This window comes from Orbicella franksi, chromosome 12 (assembly GCF_964199315.1).
Source record: "Orbicella franksi chromosome 12, jaOrbFran1.1, whole genome shotgun sequence".
NCBI classification, from domain to species: domain Eukaryota; kingdom Metazoa; phylum Cnidaria; class Anthozoa; order Scleractinia; family Merulinidae; genus Orbicella; species Orbicella franksi.
The window spans coordinates 3,347,496-3,372,995 of record NC_138156.1 but is presented as its reverse complement, the minus strand read 5'-3'; the positions used below and the strand labels follow the sequence as shown (position 1 = coordinate 3,372,995).

Here is a 25,500-nt window from a genome sequence, read left to right as displayed (position 1 = left end):
CGATTTGGTGGGTTTTGCGTTGACTGTTACTACACCTTATAAGCAGGAGACACTGATGGCCATGATGACCCTTAGATCTGTGGCCAGAAAATAAATTTTCCGATTTTTAGCTCGGCAAATTCGTTGTAGCCACAATTGGTTGTCAGAAAACAAACTTTCCGTGTTGTGTAACTCACTGAAAGGCCGGGTTTTGTAGTCAGAATGGTTAATTCACCTTTTTCATTTGTGAAACTGCACAAGATGTAAATTCGAGCAATGTAAAAAATTCAAACACAAAATTTAAACATTCGCCAGGGTCGCTGGGCAGATGAGAGATACTAAATATTCGGAAATGCAAACTGCCTTCGCTTCATTCAAATCCCGTCTAAACGATTCAAAAAGACACAGGAATACAGGTAAATAACAGTACATTTATTTCTATTGCTGATAAAGTGTTCGGGTCCCCTTTGGTTCAGCTATGTGTTTCTAAAGCTTGTTTTGACGTTATCTGAGATCTAAGAACAAAAGCAGAAGGCTGGGTTGCGATAGAACACACTCTGGAGCGTCTTCTTGAAATATAATTTCTCAAGACAGCTTTAAAGTGGCTATTGCTGTACCCGTATATGAAGGGGTTTAAGACAGAGTTCAAGAAGGTCAAGAGAGATAAAAATTGATACCAAGTCCAGTTGGGCCAAGAGAGCTCAGAAGCCAGATTCGTTTTTAATACGAGAGTGTAGACTGAGATAGGAAGCCAGCAGACTAGAAAGTGGAATAACAGCAATAAAACCATTACAGACTGCCTAGCTTTTTTGTTTGGAGTATGATGGTTTCCATTGACCGGGACAATCTTTCTGCGTTGCTTTCGAGAGATTTGGAGGATATGGAAGTAGATAAAAAGTATCACGGCCAAAGGCACGCAATATGTCAGCAAAAAAAGTGTAAGAAAAAGTCTCCTCGGCAAAGCATGGCTACAAACTCCTCTTGGCGGAGTATCATGATGAGACTCATCTAAAAAGTCAGTAAAGATGAACGACGATGAGCTTAGAGCATACAACCACAACAGTGCAACTGCTGCAAAAACGCACTTGGCGTTTTCAACGGCTCTGTAACGCAGTGGGAAAATGATTCGGATGTAACGCTCTACCGTCACGCCACAGTAACTCAGAACGGACGCAGACGCCGCCACCAAGTAAGCAAATATTCTTAACTGGCAGAGCGACGTCCCTCTTTGCCAAGTTCCTGAGATCAAGTAGTCGAAGTGGATGGGCATAACGATCAGCGGGAATATCAAATCCGCCACAGCAAGACTGAGTATGAACATACCAACCGCTTGGCGAACTTTCCGAAGGAGTACGAACAGCGCAAGAAAACCTCCATTGCCAACCAAGCTGACTAGAGTGAAAATGGTGTAGAAAAATCCGATGATGTAGATATGCCATGCCATCTTCTTTGGCGCGATGAAGGCAAACGAACGAGTGCACACCGCTTAAAGACTTGTTTCTGTGTTGATTCCTTTTCAAGGCTGTTGTTGTCCGCCAGATCAACCCCTAAGATAGCAAAAGGAAATGCAAAGCTGTGATGCCGTCTCCTCCACAAGCTTTTCTGGAGATAAGAAGGATAAGCGCAGAAAAAAGTTGGGAACGAAGGGGGAGGTTAAAAAGAAAGGAGAGCGACTGTGAACAAGAGTTTGGATAAGCTTTAGTTTGAAGTCAGCATAAACAAGACGAAATCCGTCCCTGGGCAGGGGTAAAGAATAATTAATGATTAACCGGTTTCAAAAGATTCAAGCATTCGGGATAATGAATAGTTAAGTCCAGATAACAGAATAGATTGAGTAAAGGTATCGCATAAATGAACAATGTTTTTTTTTGATGCATTCGATGGTTACCGTTTACTTTGAACCTGCAGGGGCGTAGCCAGGATTTTTCATGGGGGGGGGGGGGGTCACACCGTGTCAAAGTGAGGGTACTCACCAGATTGTCATGTCGTTTTCGCCACCTGTTATAAGTTGTTTGTTTAAAAAAGGTTTACAAAAGGGGGAGTCACGGGCACCCCAGGAACCCCCCCCCCCCCCGTTTTAGCTACGCCCCTGAGTCCTGGATTTATTTTGGCAAGAACAAATCCTTTTCCATAAGTATAGTTTTAATCTTAGGCGGTAATTTCCCTATAATACTATAAGTAGTCTCTATTTTCCTTGTTATTTTCCCTAAGATCGAGAGTGCTCTACCAACTAAGGGTAATAAGGGACTGCTGTAATACAGTGAAACCTCGATTTAACGAACGATATTCTATGTCCCGGCCAAAGTTACAGTAAAATGTATGGAATAGAACCTCGATATAACGAATTCTTCAATATAACGAACATAATCCGGAAGCCCAAACGTAAAATCTACCTCGATGTAACGAATTACAATGTTTCCTTGTTTACACAGAATTTTCTGTATAACCTCTATGATGTAACATTTTAAAATCGCTACTCTGAAAGTGTCGCTCTTTTGTAAACAAAAGCTGCGCATCTGCTCAAGAGTGAAAATAATTGATACTGAAAGCCACCCTGCTTAATGAATTGCATCTCAAAACGCGGCACTTCTGGGTGACGAAAATTGCATTGAATTGCGTAACAGAAGTCACCTGTGTTACAAATCAATCACTAACTATGACCTCGATATAACGAACATTTTGGTCGTTTTCCCTCAAATTCGTTATATCGAGGTTTTCGATATAACGAACCCTCGATTTAACGAACAAATTTGGCCGGTCCCCAGCGACTTCGTTAAATCGAGGTTCCACTGTAACTTAAGTTGTTTTGATTTCCACCCTTGGTTTGGTGATGTCGAGGCAGTGCTGACGTTTGTCTTTTAAAATAACAATTAGATTATGGGCTCGAGAGTGGTAGTTGATGAGGGCGCAGCCCTAGTCAACTATCACGCGATAGAAATCGAGAGCCAATTGTTTTGGTATAAATATACTAGTTGATCAAAATTTAGCTAGTAAATTTTGTAAATCCTCTACAAAGACACTTCGGAAACACAGAGAAGCAGCCGCCATTTTCAGGTTAGCACTGCTAGGCCATACGCACTATCTACGACAGAATAGATTCGAATAGATAGTGAGTAGCATGGCCAATTAGAGAACGGCTTTCGTGATAAAAAGCCAGCAGGTTTAAACTAACTAGAACTGGCCGGGCCTTTCAAAGCTTTTCAAGGTCATGTAATCGATGCATAGTGTACAAGATCAGTAGTATACAACAGAGATCCTACTGTTCGATCATACTAAGATCGAGGCGATAGGACCGTGTAGGACTGCTGCTGCAAAGTGTGACACTTGTCCTGAACCATTTCTACAAAGTAAATTCAGTCCTGTGACTACGTTGCTATCCAGAGTGGATGAATTTTGGAGTGAAAAGTTTTCATACCCGGCAAATCTGAATTCATGTCATCGGCCAAGTGTCGAAAAGGGTTTCCTCAGGCCGCGGTACAGCTCAATTCCCCCTCATCATGATAACTACAGGCGAACTTATACCTACGTTGCAATAGAGCTGGCTTCACGCGACACCTGATGCTTGAAATGTTTTGCCGTCTACCAGAGTGGTGCCTTCTGTTGCTTGATGGAGTGTAACAGTAGGAGCCTAGGAGATTTTGGCATATTTATTTCACAAAAAAATCATTTGCTCATGCAGCTGGTGTAACGAATACGTATAGTTTGGACAAAACATTCGAGAGTTTAGACTTCAGTCTCGTGTTTAAAATTTGGTGTGTTTTGTAATGCAGTACAATGCCCCGAGGGACCGCTTACGCACATTTGAGTGAAGTGCAGATGTTATATTTTACTATAAGACTATTTATAACTAGCCAGGACCATGCGCTAAGATAAGACAAAGAGCTTGGGGTTGGATTGGCCACACGCTGAGGAGGCCAGACGGATACATAGCCAAGAGGGCAATACAATGGGAACCCAAAGGGGAAGCGCAAGAGAGGAAGACCCTAGCACACCTGGAGGCGCACAAGAATGGCAGAGTTGGAGGAGAGACAGCTCACGTGGCAGGAAGTGAAGCGCACTTCTCAAAATAGGGTCAGGTGGTGGGCACTAGTGGACGACCTATGTTCCATCGGGAACGAAGAGGATTGAGTGAGTGAGTGAGTGAGTGAGTGAGTGAGTGAGGACCATGCGCGCGCTCTGATTGGTCAAAAACCCATGTTTCATCCGAGTATAATACATAGAAAAAACGTGTTTTATTGTTTTTCGCGTGTAAAATCTATATCATAAAGCAAACGAAGAAGCCTAAGCCGTGTATTACACTGTGATAAAACCCTCCGGACATTTGAGAACACTCGAGAAATGTAGAAAACACTCGCCGCAGGCGATTGTTTTCTACATTTCCCTCGTGTTTTCTCACAGTGTAATACGCGGCTCAGTCTTCTTTATTTGTTAAACAAATGAGTTACCAAAGTCATATCAATACAGGTCCAGTACTGCTTTTAGTACTGAGCGACTATAAGCTGTGCTCTGTTTGGTTCTCTCATCGTTTTCTATTCGCTGCATAGAGAAAAAAAACGATCGTGCACCTTTTCACAGACGGTATCGTAAACGAGTTTAGCAAATGACTTTTACAAATTTCGAGCTATTCTACGACGTAAAAATACCTTGCGCAGCGTTTTTCTTTACCGCGACCTTTCCGTTAACCGTATTTTGCGTTTCATGCGCTAAGCAGAACGAAGAGGTTTATAACTGACCTGTTAAACTGGTTTCCTGCAGTACAAATATATTTCAGTGGAACCTCGATATAATCAAGGGCCAATGGACTGATAAAATATGTACGCTATAACGTGGTTCCGTTATATCGTCGTTCTTTTCCATGTACTTTTAATTTCCACTGGGAGTGAAGAATATCGTTCGCTTCGTTATAGCGGAGAGGTTCGTTAAATCGAGGTTCAACTGTATTTGAAACAAGACATCTAAAAATCCAACGCAACAACAAGAGTTTTCACTTACAATGACTGCTTCCCCTCCTCATGCTTTCGGTGGAAAACAAGTCCAGACAGACACCCTGTTTTGCCGATCGCGCAATTGCAAAAATGCATTCTTTTTAAAGACAAAATACCTAGTCTAAAAACAGTAACGGAGCAAACTGCGATGGATTTAGCAACTAGCAAAGAGAACGTTGCCAAATAAAAGGCTTACTGAGTGAATGGAACAATAGCTTTGCTTGGGCGTTATTCATCTTCTACAACCCACTAGTGTTCATAGCAAATATTTTTCAAATCGAGTTGCACTAAAAACCAGTCTTACATGGTGGCTAAACAATGAAACATGAGTTGGAAAAAGCGAAAATGTTTCTGACCTGATTCACTACCTTGTTTTCAAGAAATACAGTTATCTGATGAACATATGTTAGGGTCGGGGATGTTTGATATAGCAACTAAGCTTTAACTCAAAGGAGAAAAATTGAAAATATTTTCTCTGTTGATTCACTCAACATTAGCTTATATACACTGAATATTGAAGCGAAGAAATGAGAAAGGAGTGTCTGATAGACAGGAAGGTGTAAAAAGAGAGACTTCCAACGCGTAAAAAGTTCTTAGAGAGCAAGGTTCAATTTCTCTCTTATAATGTTTTTAAAACGACTTAAAATTATATACATACATTGGTACAATACATACAATACATATGTGACCAAGTTTAGCCAAGTCTTTAGGACATCGGAAAAGTTGGTGAGTTTGCATCTGTCAGAAAAGCCGCAGCCGCAAAGCAGATGCGCACCTAAAGAAACGTGACGCGCTGGAAGCCAAAAAGAGTGAATGATTGCTTGATTTCTTGTTAACATATAGATTCTCTCACTTAAAAACTTAATGTTCACTTCGCCGTAAATAAGGTGCTGGATATTTCTATCTCCCGATACCCCGGGTAGCAAGCGTTCTCGTACGAAAAGGTTTTTCCGCATACTGACCGCGCGCAAATTGAAGCGAGAGCGAAAATATCGACGAAGCGGGGGTTGGTGGGGCGAGCGATGAGAGTGCTTACCCGTAACTCTCGCTCGCCCCACCACCCCTTGTTTTGTCGATTTTTTGCTCTCGCTTCAATGTTGCGCGGCGAGAATGCGGGAAACGATCTTCGTACGAAAACACTTCACGGTTACGCGGGCTACTACTTCCTATGTACCCTCCTAAGTCGTGCCATAATTAATAGAGAGGAATGGTTATGAAGCCAAAAGACGTTCTTTGTCGTATATGTTTTTGTTTCTTTTTTGGCCTTGACCGTGCACAAAACACAATTTTTATTATGTATCTCATAATTTCAATTAGAAACCCCCATGCAAACACAAAGAACTTTACAATCAGTTCATTAGATTGAATTTGTTTCTCGTTGATCATAATTCAAACATCGAACTTTTTTTCTATGCGTATGAACCAATCAGAGCACTGTACAACTAGAAGTAGTATTCCCGGGCATACTAGCAATTGTGACGTCAATTAGCTTCCGTTACTTAGAAACATCATGACATCATGTTGCTTAGCAACCTATCTTATTTAAACTACGGGGTCAGTCGGAAATCGATGGCTTTTTTTTCTTCGTTTAAAAGTAGCCTATTTTAATTGCCATTCGAATAATTTCTTTTTCTGCTGGTATCTCTTTTTTTTCAATTAACTTTAATTGTGATTCACACTACTTACAACACTGGTACGTCTACTTACACAATTTACATCAGTACTACAACTACTAAAGTCCATTACATTACCGTAAAAACCTTTTATACAATTCAATTACTTACGCACTACTTACACTGCTTACAATACAATGCAATTACAGGTGCTACTTACAATAATACAATTTGCATAACTTACTCTACAAAACAATACGATTACTTCACTAACTTACGATACCAATTCTTACACTACTTACAAAATAATACGATTCCTGGTGCTACTTACATTCATATTATAGCAATGAGCAACAAAATAAAAGATACGTTCAGATTAAAATAGAAAAGCAATAAAATAAGATGGGTATAATTAATTATAGTGGAGTGAGCACCCATTTCTTTTCAAAGAAGTTTTTCTTAATAAAGTGTATTATCGTTTGTCTCACGATGTAGTCACTTGAGATGTAGATCGCGACGTTTCGACTGCTTACTGCTAGTCTTCTTCAGGCGATAAGGTCGACTGATTGCATGGTATCATTTATATCACAAAGGTCGGCTGTGATTGGTGTATTTCGATCCTCCTATTGTTCCATTGTTCCGGCGAGTAGCTGTTCCCTCAGTGGTCCGCTGTTGTACCGTTCTCCTGTTGTTTTGTTTCTTGATCGTGGGTATCCATGCTTCAGGAATTTCAATTCCACTATCTCAATTCCCACTATTTCAATTCCACTATCCCTGTTCCACTATCCCTAACAACATCAACAGGGATAGTGGAATTGAAATTCCTGAAGCATGGATACCCACGATCAAGAAACACAACAACAGGAGAACGGTACAACAGCGGACCACTGAGGGAACAGCTACTCGCCGGAACAATGGAACAATAGGAGGATCGAAATACACCAATCACAGCCGACCTTTGTGATATAAATGATACCGTGCAATCAGTCGACCTTATCGCCTGAAGAAGACTAGCAGTAAGCAGTCGAAACGTCGCGATCTACATCTCAAGTGACTACATCGTGAGACAAACGATAATACACTTTATTATTGCATCCAGCACGATGAATAACAACAACCTTTTCCTCGAAGTTTTTCTTGTTGATAGTTTTTTCAGTTTCATACTGTTTCATATTTAATCTTAAGTTTCGATTGCAGTCCTTGAATTTTAGGAAGTGTTTGGCTGCAGTCCCACAAGAAGAATTTTCCAATTACTATGAAATAGTTTAATAAATTTGATAGAGCATTGTTTGGATAAAACTCCAAATAAAACGTTTTGTGCAGAAAGATGGATTGGCTGATCCAATAGATGGTACCAGTACGATTCGAAATCAGTCCAGAACGTTTTGGAGTGAGGGCATTCATAGAAAAGGTGATATAAAGTCTCAGGTTCATCATTACAAAAAGTACATGCATCATTAATTCTAAATCCAATTTTGCATAGTTTGCTGTTAGTGTAGGGAATAGAATTAACTACTTTGTATTGGAAGGCCTTGACTGTTGGTATCATATTGGAGAATGTCACACACGGCGTTACTTAAAACTTTTGACGACAGTTCAGTCGAGGGAACAGACTTGAACACTCAAGAACACTCTGAAAAGTGTGACGTCACATAACACAATAAGAACACATGATAAATAAGTAAATATCACCACTGCCGCAATGGGTTTTTCGAGGCCAGTGGGAACAAATGATGAAGCACATAATGAAATGGACACAACAAGGCAAAAACAAGACAGACCAGTTGGCTATTTACAAGAGTAACAGAGGAGTTGAACTCGGGACCAACAAGAACAACACCGGCTTGTGGTCAAAACAGGCCATTAATCCCCATTCCCTCCCGTCCCTATCCAACCCCAGGCATTGTTTTTTTTCAAAAGGATGGTAAATTCCCCAGGGTTGGGACAAATAAGTGGGTCCACTACCCCAGGGTGAGAACAAAAAAGAAGGCAAACGCCCCATCCCCTGGCCATGACACTGCTAAAATTTTCATGAATCGTAAATGAAATGGAGTTATTTCATTTGATCCATATGTGATACACAGGAGATGAAATTGATAAGAGACCAACATCATGTTTGCGTTCTCCGCCACATGCGAGGCCAAGATCACAAGGGTACCAAACGTTCTGGGGATGTCCCAGGGGTAGGAAAATGCCCGGCCCCAGGGCAATAATAAAATCTCAAATCGGGATCAAGACGAGAGCAAATTCTCGGCTATTCCCGCCGGGGATGTGGATGGGTACTGCTTGACTTGACTGATGCATTAGCTCTCGTGTAGATCTGTTCGTCTGATTACGTAACGTCGATGTGCACGGATGGCAACTTAAGAGTTGGCATCGATGAAGATCTTAACAAATACTTGAGAAAATGTTATGAGATATAGTTGCCTGATATGCCGCTCAGACGCGTACGTCATGTAGTGGCAGTGAAATGACGCGTGAACAGAAAATTATGGTAATACTCCGCATGTTTTGTGTTTTCATTTTATTTTTACATATGTATATATATTTCCTTTCGTGTTGTGTTTTTCTTTCTTTGTATTACAAAATTGTACTGCTAGAACATATTTTAATTTTAATGAGACAGAGTTTTCACTTTTTTCACAGTAATCCTGAAGTAAACCCAATTGAATCCTATTAAACAGTGAATAATTCATGATGTGATATTGTAAGATCCCTCAAGATGTCACTGGTCAATTTATCAAAATTGAAATTATGATCAGCAAAATTCACTCAACGTTTGCTGTTTCCGCTTTATCTAATCAGCTCCATTATCTTAAAAACACTGAGCGAAGCAGTGATCGCCGCCGACAGCGATCTGTAGACGAAATGATTTTGATATAGTATACTCAGACACTAAAACAATCTTATGGACTTTCAACACCAAAAAGCGTAATTCTATTTATAAAAGTATTTTATTATTATTTGCGCTTCAGTTATCGCTCCAATTTTCGACTTTTTTCTTATCAATTTTACATGTTATATTTACAGTCGATAATCATTTCAGGTGGTCATGGTGAGAGCGCTCTCTGGTAAACATTTTAAACCCAAACAGAGCTCAAATTAAGTTTTTCCTCATTTTAAAAAACGCACGTGAAATTTTAAGCCGACCCTTTGTAGACGGAAGCCGTATTTTGGCGCAGTTACAGGAATACATTTTCAGTGCCAAAGTGAGCGTCCCTACTACAGTGCGATCACTGAGAATTAATTTTGGTCGATCACGGTATTTCTTTTACCACATCATGCACAATTCCTCCATGGTCTGACGCAGTAAATTATCCCTTATTATATCGACAGCTTTTTTCAGCGAAGGGTCAATTTCTATACAAGTCGCTGGCCTGCGCTTACTTTGGTCGCATTCCAAGAACTCCTGAGCCTCTTTCGTCAGTTCAAGCTTCTCTAACAGATGTACAGTATCACATTCTGTCATTTGAATGTCTTCGTTGGACAGGCTCGGTTGTTTGTTATCAGCAATAGCATCTTCAGCTAATGTTGAACTTGCTGTACTGGTGTCGGACACGAACACAGTCTGCTTTTCGGTTTCATTCTGATTCTCGACCACAATTGAAATGTCAACGAACGAGGTTGTTGAAAAGCTTTCTTTATTTCTCGCTGGATCTGGGATGTTTATGGTGGTCGGTGAAGGAGGCGGCAATGCATGATCTGAGCGTTTCCTCTGAGGAGACATCCTTCGTCGACTTTTCATCTGGTCTTGGGCCGATATCGGGACTTTTCCGCCATTTTTCGGAGGTAATTGAGGGGACGAATATCCGTTCTGAGCCCTCCATGAGTTTGTTTTTCCTATCGGAGGTAATACTGTGTAGGAGTTTGGAAAGTTAATCGGTGCTTTCTCGACATGTTTTACCGGCGCTTTTTTGCTTTCCGTCTTGTGTCGCGGTGATGCACTCCCATTCCGACTGTTTTGCGATAGAGCGTCAGAGATTTTGGGAAATGAAACAGTTAAAGTTTCTTTCGACCTCGTAGCTGAATGTGAGTTACCTTGCCCAACGCGACCAACTAGCAACTCGTTCTTTATAATTGGGGGCAATTTCACTGCCCGGCTGTTCAGGTCGAAATGAGGAAAATGTCTTTGATAAGAAAGTTCTCCTTTACTCTGCGTGGATCTTGAGGAACGAATTTGCTGTCTCGAATACACGTGTGACATCGCCGACAACTGTTAAAAAGTAGCTTGCTTGTGTGTGTAAATATTGTCTTACATAAAGTTTTGGGACGGTTGGTCTCGATAAAAATATCGCTCGCAGTCAAAAGTAATACTCCGCTGCGTGAAATGTTAATCTGCGTGGAATTAACATCTAGTCGGCAGCTGTTGCAATCGAAGCCCTTTGCTCCCTCCGTTTGTCAAATTTTAATTACAGAATTGTTAATTCGACTGGGGGGAACTGAATTAGAGATGTACACCGAAAACGCATTGACCGAATCGTCCAATGGTCTGAAACAAAAAAACAAAAAGTGCATTTATGAATTGTTATAAGAGGAAATTGACAAATAGGTTTTGCGATCAGTCGATTTGCTTTATATTTCATTTGAATACCAGGAAGAACAGTTAGAGCGAAGACAGGTGTTCTGTGTTAATTCAGTTCCGGCGTTTCGTCGGCGTAGAAACGCCAAGTAAATTCAACATACAGCCACTATGAAAGCAATTCTGATTTCTAATTCGAGTTGAAAGCTGGAGAAGTTCATGTTGACAGAAAAAGATTATCATTTAAAACAAACGGGAACCTTCAATAATACATTTATTGACAATAAATATGTGATGATATATTTTTATTAACACAGATGAGTCGCAAAAAATGGCCAAGTTGGGACAGGAGAAATCTGTCACCAATTTACATGGAAATTGCCCCCACTTTCAAATTAAACTAAATTATATTTGTACACTTGATTTTTTTTTCCATTGTCACAGTCCTTGATGTCGGCGGTAGATTGTAGGTTTAATTTTTTATTTATTGTTGCTTTTTTTAGATATGCCAGCTAAGCTTCATAATCTGTTAATGAGCGAAAGAAAGGGCTTGATCAGCAAACCTGGTTTTTGTTTGACTGTTCTCGGAAATTCGTGTGAAGAATCGGTTTTCAGAATTCTTAAGCACGGAAAAAAAATCACCTTGGAACACTAACTTTGATCCTCCATTGTATCCCAACTGTTCATATATCATTTCAATATAAAATTGATTAAATTTTCACGAGCAAAGATGTTTACATTTACCTTCAAACCCAACACAAAGTCTTCCAAGGCGTTTTTTGCTAGCCGCAACCTAGAAAAGAACGTTGTTGTCTCTTGATGCCCTCTAGCTTCATCATGATTACGATGCAACTTTTTCAAATCCTGCTTTACCCCTCCCATATGGTGTCGAATACCCCATCCCAATATCAACCACAGGCGTCAAATTCCCGCCTCCGGGTAATATGAACTTGTCAACTGCCCGGAGTGTGCCGTGCGGGGGGGTGGGAGGGGGGGGGATGTTGATGTATCTATTAGATCGATACATTACAGAATACTTTTTTGTGTGATTTGAATACTCGTTCGATCACCGGGTACTCCACTTTCCACGATTCTATCGCGAAGAAAAGCTTCAGTTTCTTATATGTGACTGTAGAATTTACTTCATTGTGATTAGCTGAGAGCAGGCCATTTTATTGCGTGCTTTTCCGTAATTTTCTCAGTGGTATAATAAATAAGTAATCTTATGAAAGCTCGAGCAATGCACTGACTTGTGGTATTTGATTTTTTTTCCAAATTGCACTCGCCTAAAGGTCCGTGCAATTTTGAGAGAATCTCCAAACATCACCCGTTGACTTAATTGCACTCGCATTCAAACGATCACCTATACATGTACTAATGGAAGCTGACCAATTCAAGAATGACATTTCTTTTCCTGTACCGAAGACACAGAAGATAAGACAACCTCCGCAAATCCGGCGTAATTATAAACCCATTCAAGAGTTGCACTGGAGCTTTTCCGTTGAAAGCAAACGAAAGTGACTAAAGGATGCTGTTGAGTTTATTTTTGCCGGTTCTTTGTTCGTTCTTTCACTTTCGCTTTAAAGTGACCTAGACATCCCAGGAAACCATGAGGTCAGCATTGCTGATATTCCAGGCACAAGTACAATTTTCAAACACTTTCAACGCATTTAACTTTCAAGGTTCCATGTGAACCCTGTAACCATATTTGATCACAATGCTTCCACAACTTGCAAAACCAGGAAAAAAAATATTGTACCGAAACAACTTTGGTCTTAAAAGGGTTGTTTCAGTTGACACTCTGTTAATGTGAAAACTAGCTTCTTTGAGTCTGGGATCAATTATACTCCCTTCCAGTCTTTCAAACACATAATGGCCATGTTAGCACGTGCGGCTACAGTAAGCTTGGGAGGAGTCTGGGATAAGAAGCATTACTGTTCAGGTTCCCGCCCTTTCCCGCCATTCCCTTCATGTGTAGAGAGAGAGATAATTCAAGAATGAGCGGGACCAGGAAGCGAACTGGGAATGCGGCCCTTCCATTTCGCCCGTTTGCTTTTTCGATCGTCTCTTCGTACTGACCGACAGCCTAGAACAGGCATGCAACCTACAACATAGACACACTTTGAACTCCCGGGGGGACTCCATGTAAAAAGGACGGGGGTGCTCGTAAGAAAATTTGAAAAGAACCCCTAAGAAGTACCAAGGTCCTGTTTTGTGGGCGTGGCTTGAAATGATTTTCATCCCTAAGAGGTACCAATTCTAAAACAACACATTTCCCGTCATTTTTCTTGGCTCGATACCCTAAAAGGTACTGCAAAAGCTGCCGCTGTGGACCTTTTGAGGCTGAACACCCTAACGTACCAAAACCGCGATTTTAACCCCTCTAAAACGTACTACGAGCATCCCCGTTATTTTTATATGGGAGTTTGAACTCGTCAAGCTGTCTGCTCGCACACGAGCCCAATAAGTGTCCAATAAGTAGGCTGCTCTAGCCTGTGTAAAGCCTCCCAGTTACAGGTGTTCAAATCCAAGATGTGTCCGCCAGCTTGGAAGGTTGCCATTCGCATGCCTCTATAAGTAGATTCTTTACGCATGACAAGCACATACCATTAAATGTGGAACAGAGAACGTGACCTAACCTGTAAATAGGTCTTGGGAATTAAACAATTGTACAATTATACCATTTTCAATTCAATTCTTTATCGACAAGAAGATATCTGTGGCGAGTGCCATTTAGCAGTCTCCTGTGGGATTGTTACTAGGGACAATACACCTTCTCGTCTTTTCTTTTATCCCCAGTAACAGTTCCACAAGCCACTGCGAGACGAGAAAACTTGCCCAGGTTCTTCTCGTTTCTTAAGTGGCGAAAAACGCACTGTAAGAACAAAGAATTGGTAAGGTAAGGTTAACTCTGCATGCGAGCCAAGCCGGAGCTTATCCCAGTTTCTGTAGCATGAAATGACTAGGAGTATTTCTACTCCCCCCTGGATGGGATGCTAGTACATCGCAGGGTTACCCCCAGTATTAAGTTCGCCGGTACCCATTTATACACCTCGGTGGAGAGAGGCACTGTGAGAGTAAAGTGTCTTGCACAAGAACACAACACAAGGGCCGGAGACGAGCGCACTAACCATGAGGCCACCGCGCCTCACAAAAGAAGAACAAGAACAAGAACAAGAACTGACATTTCAATATTTTATTTAGACAATAAATTAAATAAATAAATTAACAAACGGAAAGCATTGCTATGTTGCTTTGAGCATGCAGGTCTTTAAAAAACGTATCACAAAAACTTTGAGTAGGCCAGTAATGTTCGTAGTACAGGATAACCCTGTAGGAAACAATTAAACTAAAAAAAAAAACACAGAGCTGCCTTGTTGACATGAATTCAAGATTAAATCTCTCAGAAGATTTAGGAATTTACAACAAAGGGAGTTTGTTATTACTTCTTTACTTACAGACACTCATACTTGTTGCTACGCAACTCTATTCAACTGCTAGAATACGTTCATCCCCTGATCGAACAAATAAATATCCCGTTCCCTCAGCTAACGATTCCAAATATTCCTGAACAATTGCTTGATGCAATTAAAAACACCCGGACTATAATACATTTGATTGACTACCTACAATTACCAACAATACTTAAGAGCTTTTGCCCACTACTGTTTTGGTTTAAGAAATCGTTTACATTTACATCAAAGCTGAGTCAAGATTTTTGACACCTAAAAATAAGAAATTAAATTGTTTCTTACAATTGAAACATATTAAATGAGGAGTATATCAATTTAGAATGACTGATGGTCTCCACTGAGTTTATAACGATATTTATAATTATATGTACATTGAACTAAAAGTGTAGATTATAGATATTCTAACACAATACCTAATGAATAAACGATTGATCACTCTCTCAAGACCGTCCTTTATATCTGAAATTGGTATAAGATAAGATGTGAGTTACAATGATGTACAATATAAATAGAAGCTGTAAGTTTAACTGTTCCTTCCGAACATACATGTAATAGGAGATAACTTTTGAGGGACGGGTGCTTATCAAGGCCAAGCCTTTTTATACTACAGTACCAGAGTTCCGGCGTATCTGGTCTTCTGCAAAACTCCATCCTGGGAGATTGATTTTGTAGTGTTTTCTCTATTACTATAACTTTGTGTATACCACATGTCAGTTTATGTGTCTTATAAATAATAGTTGGAGCAGAGATTACTCCATAACAGTCGCTCACAAAACACTTCGAAAGATGACACCAGCCCAGCAGTCACCTTGAATGGTTTCCAAACTTTTGTAAATCTACTTCAAGTAAGTTTTAAACGGATTGTGTTAGGGATAAGAAGGTGAGACTAAACTCCTCATTTAAAATTTACCCACTTCAAATGAAAATAACATTTAAAAAAAGATGTCGCAAAATAATGGAATAGAAAACTTATCTCTAAACTCACTTTGAACTCCAGTCAGTTCCAACACCCAAGCGTGCCCCAGGAGGCTGGTAAATATTTGTACCACTACCTTGCTTGGTAAGTATTGGTGGTTTCCAGCCAATACCTACAGTTATAAATACAAGAGAATGGTCAAAAGAATGCAATGTGGAATGGATAATAGCCAATCAGCTGGTAGCGTCAACCCAGGGATCCAATCACAGGCATCACGTGACACTACTTGCGCAAGTCCCAGAAGATATGGGAAAATATTTCTTGCAGTTAAATGTTATTTTGTGTTAAAGGACCTGAGGCAAGCAGTTTGCTTTGCCAAAAACGAAGATTCAGTGACTAACTGAATTACAGTAGATGACCATTATGCTACTTAATGTTAAATAACAAGATGCACACTAATTGAAGATCACTGAATTGTGCTGAATGGGCCTGTTACATACCTCCAACACCACCAGCTCTGTTTTGTGTCCCACCGCCAAAAGATGGCACGTACGTGCTGCCTCCCACAGCATTCCCTGTCTTTCCATAGGAGACTTTTCTAGTGTACATTGAGGGCGCTGGGTTGTGAGTCACCTGAGGTTGCGCGTTCATTGTTGAACCAGGGAAGTATCGAGCTTGTTTCATGTAATGCTGTTTGGCACTCGGTGGTGTCTTTCTGTTAACACCTGAATCGCGTCGCACACTGTGAAATCAAGGGGCATGTAAATTAGTTTAGGACATATCTTTGTTAGAGCTCAGCCCGTGTTTAGTCAATTCTACAGTCCACCCGCTCACTTGGCTTGAAATCGTCTCCTTGTAGACCTTGTTTTCTTGGTAGGTGTTGTACCCAGATACCATTCCCTGGTTTTCCCCATATATTTATGGCCTGAGTGCTTCATGCATGAGCCATTAGCTGACAAGATAAATAAAACTCAGGGTGGTGACTTGTGGTCAAGCCTTGACCAGAACTTTTGTATTGTGGCCTTGGACAAGATGCTTTATTCTCACAGTGCCTCTTTTCACCCAGTTCAGCAAATTGGTACCCACAAACTCTTAGAAAATACTTAACAAAATACTGGGGTGGGGTGGGGTGGAGGCATCTGCAACAATCAAGCTGTCCATCCCAGGAGAATAGCAATACTACCAGATGCTCAATGCTATTGGAGCTCAGCACCACAACTACAGTAAGCTTTCTGGATCCTTCAATCCATTGGCTTGGTACAAATCTTTGAAATTATTAATATCAATGATCAAACTTAACTAACCTTGAGAAGGAATCAATTGGGTCTGTCCTCTGAACAGGAGGCTTCAAAAGTAACATTAGATTAGTTAGACAGTATAGTTTGAATCTTGATTTCTCAAACCCTTGAATATCCTGATAACTACAGCCAAAAGTCGTTTTGTTTTGATTACTCTACTCAAACACCATCTTTTCACTAATGATTTCTCAAACCATCGATACCATAATGATTGAATCGATTTAGCGCCCAGGCTTGTCTTTACTTTTGCTACCTCAAGGGAGGGCACTTATTTGAGACAGGGTGCTTATTCAGGACAGGGAGCTTATTTCTTTTTTGGGAAACAGCTGAATGTTCAAAACTGTAATACAGTATGAACCCCTGTTGATATGTCCCCTGACGTCTCTCTAATATTAAAATATTAGAAGAGTGGCACTTACTAGAACGGGGGCGCTTATTGGAATGGGGGTGCTTATTAATAAAAACACATTCGAAGGGGGTGCTTATTTGAAAGGGGGCACTTACTGGAAGGAGGACCCTAAATTGAATCATTACTGTAATTCAAAACTTCCACAAACATGAAACCATCTGGGATCCTGCGGGATGGATTACTGGATTACTTGAGCCTTTGAAAATATACATGTAGAAACTATTCCCACCTCCATTGAGGCAAATTAACACTACCAGACAAGTTGTGGTCTCTGTTTTTAACATTGCATTGCACATGTATGTTGTGATTGCAAGATCAAAAGTATCTTTCATAAGACATTCGGCTTTTTCGCAAATGATCCACACATTCATAAACTGTGCGACACAAACATTTCCAACAATGTAAAGAACAGTTTGTCAGTTGAAATACAGAAAAGAGGCAAGAGCTTAGTACTTTTCACTGATTTGACATGCATTCTTTCAGTCTGCTTACAGCTGTAAATGAAGGTATGAGTGAGGTTCAAACATTACCCAGGGGCAGATCTAGGGGGAGGGTGCGGCTTTCTAATATAACTGGTATTCTGCAAAAAAACTATGTGGTTTATTAGTGTTACCCCATTCCTTAGTGGTGCACCCCTGGATCTGCCCCTGTTACCTTTTCACCCTGTTGTATTATATATCAAATAACAATGACTGTGTTTGAGCAACTTTCCAAACACAGAAGAGGTTGAAACTACGATGCAAAGTGGAGCATTTTTGAGAGAATTTGGAAATATGGTCAAACACTGTCTTGAATGTTTGATACACATGTATACCTTCTCAACTGAATCTACAACTTAAAAACTTAAAGAGAAAATGGAGAATAATAATTGTAACTTCTATGCTAATTACGATCAGATATCCAAACACCATCATGGTTGTTGTTTCCTTTGTTTAAACTTGATGAATATTATTAATGGTTGAAAAAATATCAATCGCACCAACCTTCTTAGTGAATGCTGATGTATTACTTGTATCAATCTCACTAAGCAGGGATTCAAATTCATCAGTGCTGTCTTTAACTCCACTGCCTTCACCCCATCTTTTCCGGGCACTCCCATAACTAAGGGCATTGCCAGCCTTTGCCACAGGAACTTTTCTGACAGTACCTGCCTCTCCACCAAACCTCCTGTTTTCATTTCCACTACCAAAGCCCGAATTGACAGAATCTTTCCTCTCTTGAACTGGCTGTTGGTATTGTTGTGGTGGTGGTTGGGGAGGCTGTCTTTGCTGTAAAGGTTTTATTTGTGGGGCAGGTTTAGGCAGGTTTTGCCCAACTTGGAAGTAAGGATATTTCAGTGCTTGTGCGCATGTTGGTCGCTTTTTTGGATCCCACAGTAGCATGTCTCTCATCAACTGAATGGCTTCAGGGCCGGCATTTGGAATCAACTCTTTCAAAGGTGTTGCAATCTGAGAACAATGTAACATTATGAGAGATTTTCCAAGCTGAGTCTAAGACACTTACAGTAGAACCTTGCTTGCTCAAACTTGATTATCTTGAACCGGGGTGGGGGGAATCCCATATGAAAAGGACGGGAGTGCTCATCAAAGATTTTGAAAAGAATCTGTATGAGGTACCAAGATCCTGTTTTGTGAGTGTGACTGGAATTTTTTTCACCCCAGAGGTACCAATTCTAAAACAACACATAAACTGACAAATATGACTTCTTTCTGCTCAATAACCCAAAAGGTTAACAGCTACTAAAGCTCCCACTGAGGACCTTTTAAGGTTGAACACCATAAGAGGTGCCAAACACGCATTTTTAACCCCTAAAAGGTGTGGGAGTTCCCCCCTCTAGGTCTTCAACTCCCTGGTATCTGAGACTCAAATCATTTTCCTTTAGATATAAATTTTCAGTCACATTTATCAGCTATCTCAACCCCCGACATCTAAACCTTTTTCATTTCCCCAGAGAAAGCAGGGTTCACCTGTATTTTTATTTTACAGGTCCTCAATATATATTTCATATAATCAACTATACAGTAGCTGTTATTAATCCAATGTCCCTGAATGGCATGTTTTAGGTTCAAGTGGGAATCTGGACACCTACATGTAAGTAAAGTTTCTATCAGATATGAAATACTTTTAACACTTCCAACTTATCAGCTATCTGTAGCAAGAGTTACGTATCCAGGTCATACCACTTGCATAAACTTGAACTTCATGTTAGCTGCCAACTGGTGGCCTTCTGGCCAGTCTTCCTGATAATGAACAATAATCACAAATAATTAAATCACTGAGACACTCGTAATCATAATTAGAAATTATTTAACTTCTCTTAAGTTAGACAACTGGACCAAGGTAAATGGACCAAAGACTAAATGATGTCTGTGGTTCCACATGAAACCTAAACAAAATTCGACAACGTGAAGATAGCCTAATTATAAGGAGCAGTTAAAAGTACCATGAGCCAGAAAACATGCTCATGGGCAAATTTAAATACACAACTTAACAAACCTTTGATGGGGTGCCAAGCACTGCACATATTTTAAAAATTTCATCAACTTCACTACTGCCTGGAAAAAGTGGCCTGAGTGTGTAAAGTTCTGCCATAATACACCCCACAGCCCAGACGTCAATTGGTGAACTGTAGTTTGTAGAACGTAACAACACCTCAGGTGCACGGTACCTGCAAAATCATACAGAATGTATAAACAACATAACGTACAAATTGTACATGACTTGTAACAGTGTGCAGAGTTTGATAATGGCAGACACTTGGTTGCCATGCTGTGATTTACAATCAGGAAATTATACTTTTAAAATAAATGCACACAAGTAAATCACATAAATAAATAGCTGTGTATGTAAAGTGCTGATCAGACACAATTGACTCACAATTATCAACCAAGTTAACCACAACAGCAAGGCACTTCATACACATGCATACATGTACAGTGGAACCCCATTAATCTAGTCACCAACAGGCTTCAAAAATCTGGCTGTATTAACAGGGTGGCTGTTTTAAAGGGGTTCTTAAAATAAGAAAATGTCTTACTAAGCTTTTGTTTGGGTCAGAAAAAAGTGACCATAACAACTAGGTGGTCGTATTATTAACGGGGTGACTGTATGGCAGGGCTTCCATTGTACTTGAATATACTGTAGTGCTCACTAGTTGAATACACATGGCAACCCTGCTGACTGTTTGACTGCAGAACCAGTTCATGCTCAGGAAAAATATATTTAAAATAATACAGTCTACACATGCATGCATATAGCACACATGAGTCCCGGGATATAAGTGCTTTGTTTATGATCTGAGCTGCACTTGTCACATTTACTGCCTAGCCTGTGCACGTCTCAGATCACAGAAAAGCAGTTTAAATGGATGATGCATTTGGGATTGAAGAGGAAATGTCTATAAACTTTGCTTTGATTATTTTGTCATGAGTTTTAAAACTCATACAATATAGTTTTTCATCATAATCATACCATCTGGTAGAGACATAATCTGTATATGGAGGACGTGATCTGGTTTCTCTGGCAAGACCAAAATCAGCAATTTTAACCAGCTCTGGTCCTGTACACAGCAAGTTTTCTGGTTTCATGTCTCGATGAAAGAAACCTGTTCAAGACAATGTTAATTAAAAAAGATTTAATTTTGTATTTGTGTTCATTTTGATCACCATGATTTGAAATTTTACTGTTTTGCAGCTGGTCTAATGGACAACTTATCATGCTCCCGTGTGGCACTAATTTTTGTGGGAGATTGTTTTTGTTTGTGGGAACTAATTCTTGTGATTGAAAAAGACTGGTTTTTCTTGCTGGGTACTAAGTTTTGCGATTTTCAGGAAGTCATGTTTAATTGAAATTAGTAAAACAATATGTAGAAATGTTAAACCAGCACAGTAATCCACCATCAGTGTCATCCTATCAGCAATGACATTTCATTGTTTTGCTTCTGAATGAAAGACATGTTTTACATAAAATGGCAGCAACAAGATTCTTCATGTGATGTTTATAAATATGTATAATTTCACTAGTGGAGTAACTTTTTGCAGAGGAAATGTTTGCAGGAAGTTTTTTTTTAACAGGAACTTTTTTTTGCCTATAACTGTGGAAAAAATCACAAAAATTAGAACCCGCAAAAATTTGGTGCCACACGTTACTGTGTCTGTTGGCCACTTTTAAATGCCTTGCTGACCACTTGCACACTATCTTGCCTAAATATTGAGCTATACTATATATGTATGGTGTACATGCAGCACAGTTGAGTGGACCTCAACTTCATCTTGCTCTACCAGACAAAATGAAGAAAGAACCCAGCTTGTTAGTTTTCCATATCTGGACCTAATGCATGGTCAATATTGTATAATACATATTATAATTTATATTACACATAAACTAAAACAAACGGATTGTCCCATTGTCGTTCCAATAATATATTCTCTAAGTATTGGACTGGGCACAGTCCTGAATGATCCCTCCAATCACTTGAAGATTTTCTGGTAGTTTAATGGCTTATGGTTTTGTAAGAACTTGCTGTCATATAAATTATTCCTTTTCTTTTTCTTCCAATTCTGTTGCCCTTCTGTTTTTTTTCACATAAGGCATACTAGTAAGTTTACACCTAGTCAGCTACCAATCAGAATATATTATTTTGCACTCTTTAAGTTTTCCTAAACACTTTCAGTTGTGTCATAAATCTCTTATAACCAAGCTTGCTTGGGACCATACTGGAAGAATATGGGCCTTTGGTCTTTTTTGTATGGACCTCGCTGTGCATGCAGTCCGTACTGTTGTTTTAAAGACCTTGAGTAGATGTTCTACCTGTATGGCCCTGGTGCTTAATAAGACATTTAATTTGAAACGATGGGCTCATGAGTTAGGTTGGATGAATGTGAATATTTTATCTGATCTACCAATAACCTAGTGCATGAGAGCATTTGTATGGCATTTCCATGTACATATAGAGCCATAGACTTACCATGTTTGTGAATAAAAGCAAGCCCTTGGAGAACTTGGTAAATTATATTCCTAATCATGGACTCTGGAATCAATTTGTCCCTGAAAAATAAACAATTAAAATTTGTAGTAATTTAGAATTATCTTTCATTAAATAATAATTATTACAGTTATATGAGGGCTAAAAAGCTCTAAAAGACTTACTAAACATTTAATGTCATGTTCCCAATTTTTTTCTATAATTTTCAAAAGTGAATACTGTAAATGTCAAAAGGTTTGGGTGTTTTGTAAATGCCTTAACTAATATCCATTTTTAAGCTTTTAGGGTTTCAAATCTTAATAAGTAAAATTGTTTTATCAATAATTTACAATTTTTAGTATATGAAAAAAACTAAGTACTTAACCAAGTTTGGAGTACAATTCTAGAAAGATGAGCTTTCACTAAATTCTGCTAGGAATGATGCTTAACCTCCTCCTCGGAGTCACCACGCAAACTGAAATTCAGACGAGTGTAGCCTGGGCTAAACTTAACACCAATTTAGAAGAGGAGGGGGGGAGGAGGGTAGAGATAAATAATTTTTAAAAAAATAGATAAATAATAAATGAAACACGCAGCAAGAAGTTCTCCACATTTCATGCTAGGTACAATTTACGAGCTGCTGCCAAGGGGAAAGCCAAAAAAAATAAAAAAATAAAAAATAAAAATAAATAGCTAAAAAATGCTTGATTTCTTTAACACTGTTTTCATAAATCCAGACATTCTATATATTAATTGATGTAGTTATGGTAAAATGCTTTCAAGTGCTTTCAAGATAAATCATGGAGTATCACACGAGTCACTTGTATTTCCTTGGTGTAGTGTATACAAATGAGCCTTTAGGCAGGTGTATGATCTACTGAGAAACCATTGTCTGAGAGTCACTCATGGGAACAAACAAAATAATTAATTTCGTTGATTACCTGCTCTTCATCATTTGGTAAAGGTTCTCTTTCATGTACTCAAACACAAAATATAAGTAGTCATTTTCCCTGATTACTTCCTTCAGCTTGACTATATTGGCATGGTTCAATTTCCTGAGAGACTGAAGATTTAAAAAGACAACTACAGTAAGTTACACTGGGTTGACTAAATTCCAAGTCCACCTCTTTCCCATTTGTATAAAATTTATGGGACCTTTGTTCTGAATTTGAGCTTTCAGTTTTCCTTTTTTTTTTTTAACACTCAAAATTTGGCTACTCAAGTGCTTTCTGGTAATTTTTCCATTCAAAACTTAGTAGTACCTTTGGTTGGTTGATTTCTTTATGGTCACATTGTACTTATTACATATAATTAGGCATAACCTTATTTGTACAATGTAAGTAAGTCTGTTGCATTAATAATTATGCCAAATGTTTCCATTCTTTTCAATGCATAAAGCTTATTCTTTAGGAGTCATTTGAAACTTCCAATCAGTTAAGCTAAGAGAAGAGCTCAAAATAGCAGCATTTGAGGGTGCACAGAGGAAAAGTTTCAAATGTCTTATACATACATGCTTCTCCTTTAAAACAAAGAAAAATATGAGGAAGTGACGTATCAAAAACATTGAGGTAACCTCACATCCAAGATCATGAAACCATGCCAAGGTGTGGCATTGGCCACTAACAGCATCATACTTCAAGTTCATTTTAAGTTTTCATGGGTGCTTGATGCATGATGTCGAGGGTAAAATGCATGCGTAGCAATCTCTTGCACAAAAAAATAGTGGAAACATCCTTAAAGCAACAACATGATGGCGGCACCAGATCACACAATAGCTATCTGATTTCAAGGTCAGAGCTGGTCATATCGCCCGCAGACCTCTCAACCAAAATTTGTTGTTAGCCCCTCTTCCAGGCATAACAACAATAATTACTTTCAGTGAATTTCGTCGTTGAAAAAAAAAAGGGCATAAACAGGGTGTATGCCCAAAATTGTCTTTATCATCCACAACATGACATCTATTTAGCTGAAGGAACAGAACAGCAATCCACAGTGAAATAGTGTTTTTGTGGGCTGCACATGCCGTTAATGATCATCAATAATTATCTAAGAACAATTAAGAGATTATCACAAATGATATTAGCTCTGTGAAAAGCTGAAAAGACATCAGTTTATACCTGGTACATGCATGCTTCTTAGACATTCTACGTATGCCTGCCTGAAGGCATGGAATTTCTTACCAGGAAAAAATTCATGAAGTGAATTTCCTTTTGAAAAGCACAAAGAGATACATTTTTCAACACCGCTCAACACTCGTTAGAAATTGGCCCCCAAACTGTTATCGTGCACCGCTATCTCACCTTTACTTCACGGAGATTTATACATTCTTCCCACGAATAATACTTTCTTTTCATTCTGCAAAAGGAAATTGATAACAGGTATTCAAGGAAACCAATTAATACGGTGAATATTAGAATATGCGAATAGGTAACCTTGTAAATACAGAAAAAACCCCTGTAAAATAAATTACACATCAGCTCACTTTTTAATGGCGACTGTCTCTCCAGTTTCAATATTTCTTGCTAACGCAACTGATCCGTAAGTTCCATCTCCAAGTTGCTTCACATTCTGGTAACGTTTCATTTTGACAAAATATAAATCTTATCGCAAAACACAAATATGAACAATATCGCGCCGAAAGTGGCTTTCAATAACAAAGATGCGTATTCAAATGTTTTCTCCTCTTCTTCCTCATACAAGAAGTAACAAATTCACCATCCAAGAGAACGAAAATCCTTAACCAGTTGCTGAGGTTAGGATCCAAGAGAAAAATCCCCAATCAAGGTTCCTTCTTCTAGAAATCTAAGTAAACAACACAGGTCCCATTCCGCTTTTCTTCCATGCCTGTTTCATGTCGACCCGTTACATGTAAACAGGTCCAACACCGCGTTAAGAAAGCCAGTTCACGAAGGTTCAGTTCCCATTATATACTTCAAGAAAATTCTTTGATCCTTCTACGTGAAGTACACGTTGGCGAGAAATGAATTACTGTAATATTCAAGCTGGCGATGTTCAATAAAAATTGTCACTACACGACCTTTACAAATTTCTTTTTCCCCAATGCAAAATGCCGCTTCCCATGAAGCAAAGCAGTCGATTTGTTACCAGGCAACGGGTTATAACAGAAACCGACGCTCGATCATTCTTCTCTAAACTTTTACGTCACAGTCGGGAAATCTGTTCAGTTGAAGCTTAAAAAATAAAAGCTACCTCAGAATTTTGGCTGCTCTAACTAATGCCATTCTTATAGTTATAATTTATCGATCAAAGACCTTGTTTTGAGGAAATCAAAGCTTATAACAAATCGAAAACGGTACCTTTAAAACCTGGTTTCTAAGGTAAATG

The 25,500-nt window shown here is 39.3% G+C and overlaps 3 protein-coding genes across 3 annotated transcripts; all 3 read right to left on the bottom strand.

Annotated features, from left to right (window-relative positions):
- Nucleotides 1-365: 365 nt before the first annotated feature.
- LOC145464319 (neuropeptide Y receptor type 1-like) lies at nucleotides 366-2,220 on the bottom strand. The gene has a single exon (XM_081448165.1). It carries the CDS (start codon nucleotides 1,421-1,423, stop codon nucleotides 452-454), a length of 972 nt encoding a protein of 323 aa, XP_081304291.1. The 5' UTR covers nucleotides 1,424-2,220; the 3' UTR covers nucleotides 366-451.
- A 7,309-nt stretch (nucleotides 2,221-9,529) lies between these two features.
- On the bottom strand, nucleotides 9,530-12,071 carry LOC145462855 (uncharacterized). The gene has a single exon (XM_081446485.1). It carries the CDS (start codon nucleotides 10,779-10,781, stop codon nucleotides 9,849-9,851), a length of 933 nt encoding a protein of 310 aa, XP_081302611.1. The 5' UTR covers nucleotides 10,782-12,071; the 3' UTR covers nucleotides 9,530-9,848.
- Nucleotides 12,072-14,277: 2,206 nt separating this feature from the next.
- LOC145462854 (serine/threonine-protein kinase ICK-like) lies at nucleotides 14,278-25,216 on the bottom strand. The gene is made up of 12 exons (XM_081446484.1): nucleotides 24,638-25,216; nucleotides 24,456-24,510; nucleotides 23,097-23,218; nucleotides 22,159-22,238; nucleotides 20,664-20,796; nucleotides 19,689-19,860; nucleotides 19,373-19,432; nucleotides 18,176-18,640; nucleotides 16,790-16,830; nucleotides 15,986-16,227; nucleotides 15,555-15,657; nucleotides 14,278-15,028 (listed from the first exon to the last, which is right to left on the bottom strand). Exons 1-12 carry the CDS (start codon nucleotides 24,736-24,738, stop codon nucleotides 15,010-15,012), a joined length of 1,593 nt encoding a protein of 530 aa, XP_081302610.1. The 5' UTR covers nucleotides 24,739-25,216; the 3' UTR covers nucleotides 14,278-15,009.
- Nucleotides 25,217-25,500: the final 284 nt, after the last annotated feature.

Excerpts from the sequence above, each read along its gene's own strand:
- LOC145464319 (XM_081448165.1), bottom strand. The coding sequence starts at position 1,423 with ATGGCATGGCATATCTACATCATCGGATTTTTCTACACCATTTTCACT.
- LOC145462855 (XM_081446485.1), bottom strand. The coding sequence starts at position 10,781 with ATGTCACACGTGTATTCGAGACAGCAAATTCGTTCCTCAAGATCCACG.
- LOC145462854 (XM_081446484.1), bottom strand. The coding sequence starts at position 24,738 with ATGAAACGTTACCAGAATGTGAAGCAACTTGGAGATGGAACTTACGGA. Across the intron at positions 23,219-24,455 it reads TAAATCTCCGTGAAGTAAAG|TCTCTCAGGAAATTGAACCA; the intron begins GTGAGATAGCGG and ends TTAAATCTTCAG. Across the intron at positions 18,641-19,372 it reads AGTTCAAGTTTATGCAAGTG|ATTGCAACACCTTTGAAAGA; the intron begins GTATGACCTGGA and ends CATTGTTCTCAG.